The following is a 676-nucleotide window of genomic DNA, read 5'->3' as shown; positions in this document are numbered from 1 at the left end:
AAAGATATGAGATATTTTTTCATTGCATATGTCAGAGCATCATTTTCAGTAATACATTGTTGAGGTTGTAATATTGGAATATTTAGACTCTACTAAGCAGAATGATTTCTCTTCATATACATTTCAGGGGAAAAGTAGACTAATTTTTTTCCAGAATATTTAATTACAAAGTTCCTTATGATAGTATTTAAAGAATAAATGTTCATATTTTCACACATCTCCCAGTATTTTTTATATGTGGCTGTAGCATCAGACAGTGTTCTAGCAGCAGAGTGGTGTTCCCTTGGTCGTGCTTACATGAATAATTAGAGAACTGTCCAGCATTGTGATGGCAAAAGTTTTTCTTGTTTTGTTGCAAATGCTGTAGGATTTAAAAGGTTTTTTAAACTGTTAATTTTTATTTTCTTTGTTTTAGTATACTTACGTATACAGAGTTTGTAACCTAAATGTCTGCTTCGTTTTTCCATAAATCCCATATTTGACTCGAATTGATTGTGGCTTATACCTCTCCACACAACAGGAAAACCAGCAGGTAAATATGAGTTGATACGGATATTGCACAGTATGGTCACTTGGTTCTAATGTACTGTATATGTGTTGCATACTTTTGTATATCACCAATGGCTTCTATTTGAAATGTTTCTCACAGCTTTTGTCATCCATCTGTTTAAACAGA

The 676-nt window shown here is 32.4% G+C and overlaps 1 protein-coding gene across 8 annotated transcripts in view; it reads left to right on the top strand.

Annotated features, from left to right (window-relative positions):
• LOC119593490 (gelsolin, cytoplasmic-like) overlaps positions 1 to 676 on the top strand; it is a 58,995-nt gene that overhangs the window by 46,812 nt on the left and 11,507 nt on the right. For 4 of the 8 annotated variants that reach the window (XM_037942432.1, XM_037942434.1, XM_037942438.1 and 1 more), the window contains exon 9: positions 521 to 532. The exons of the other annotated variants lie outside the window; for them this stretch is intronic. In XM_037942432.1, coding sequence (XP_037798360.1) covers positions 521 to 532 — 12 coding nt within the window. The remainder of the gene's footprint in view (positions 1 to 520; positions 533 to 676) is intronic. 8 annotated transcript variants of the gene reach the window in all.

The sequence above is a fragment of the Penaeus monodon genome, chromosome 32 (assembly GCF_015228065.2).
Source record: "Penaeus monodon isolate SGIC_2016 chromosome 32, NSTDA_Pmon_1, whole genome shotgun sequence".
NCBI classification, from domain to species: Eukaryota; Metazoa; Arthropoda; class Malacostraca; order Decapoda; family Penaeidae; genus Penaeus; species Penaeus monodon.
Note: the sequence above shows the minus strand (reverse complement) of the source record. Positions and strands in the feature narration are given on the sequence as shown.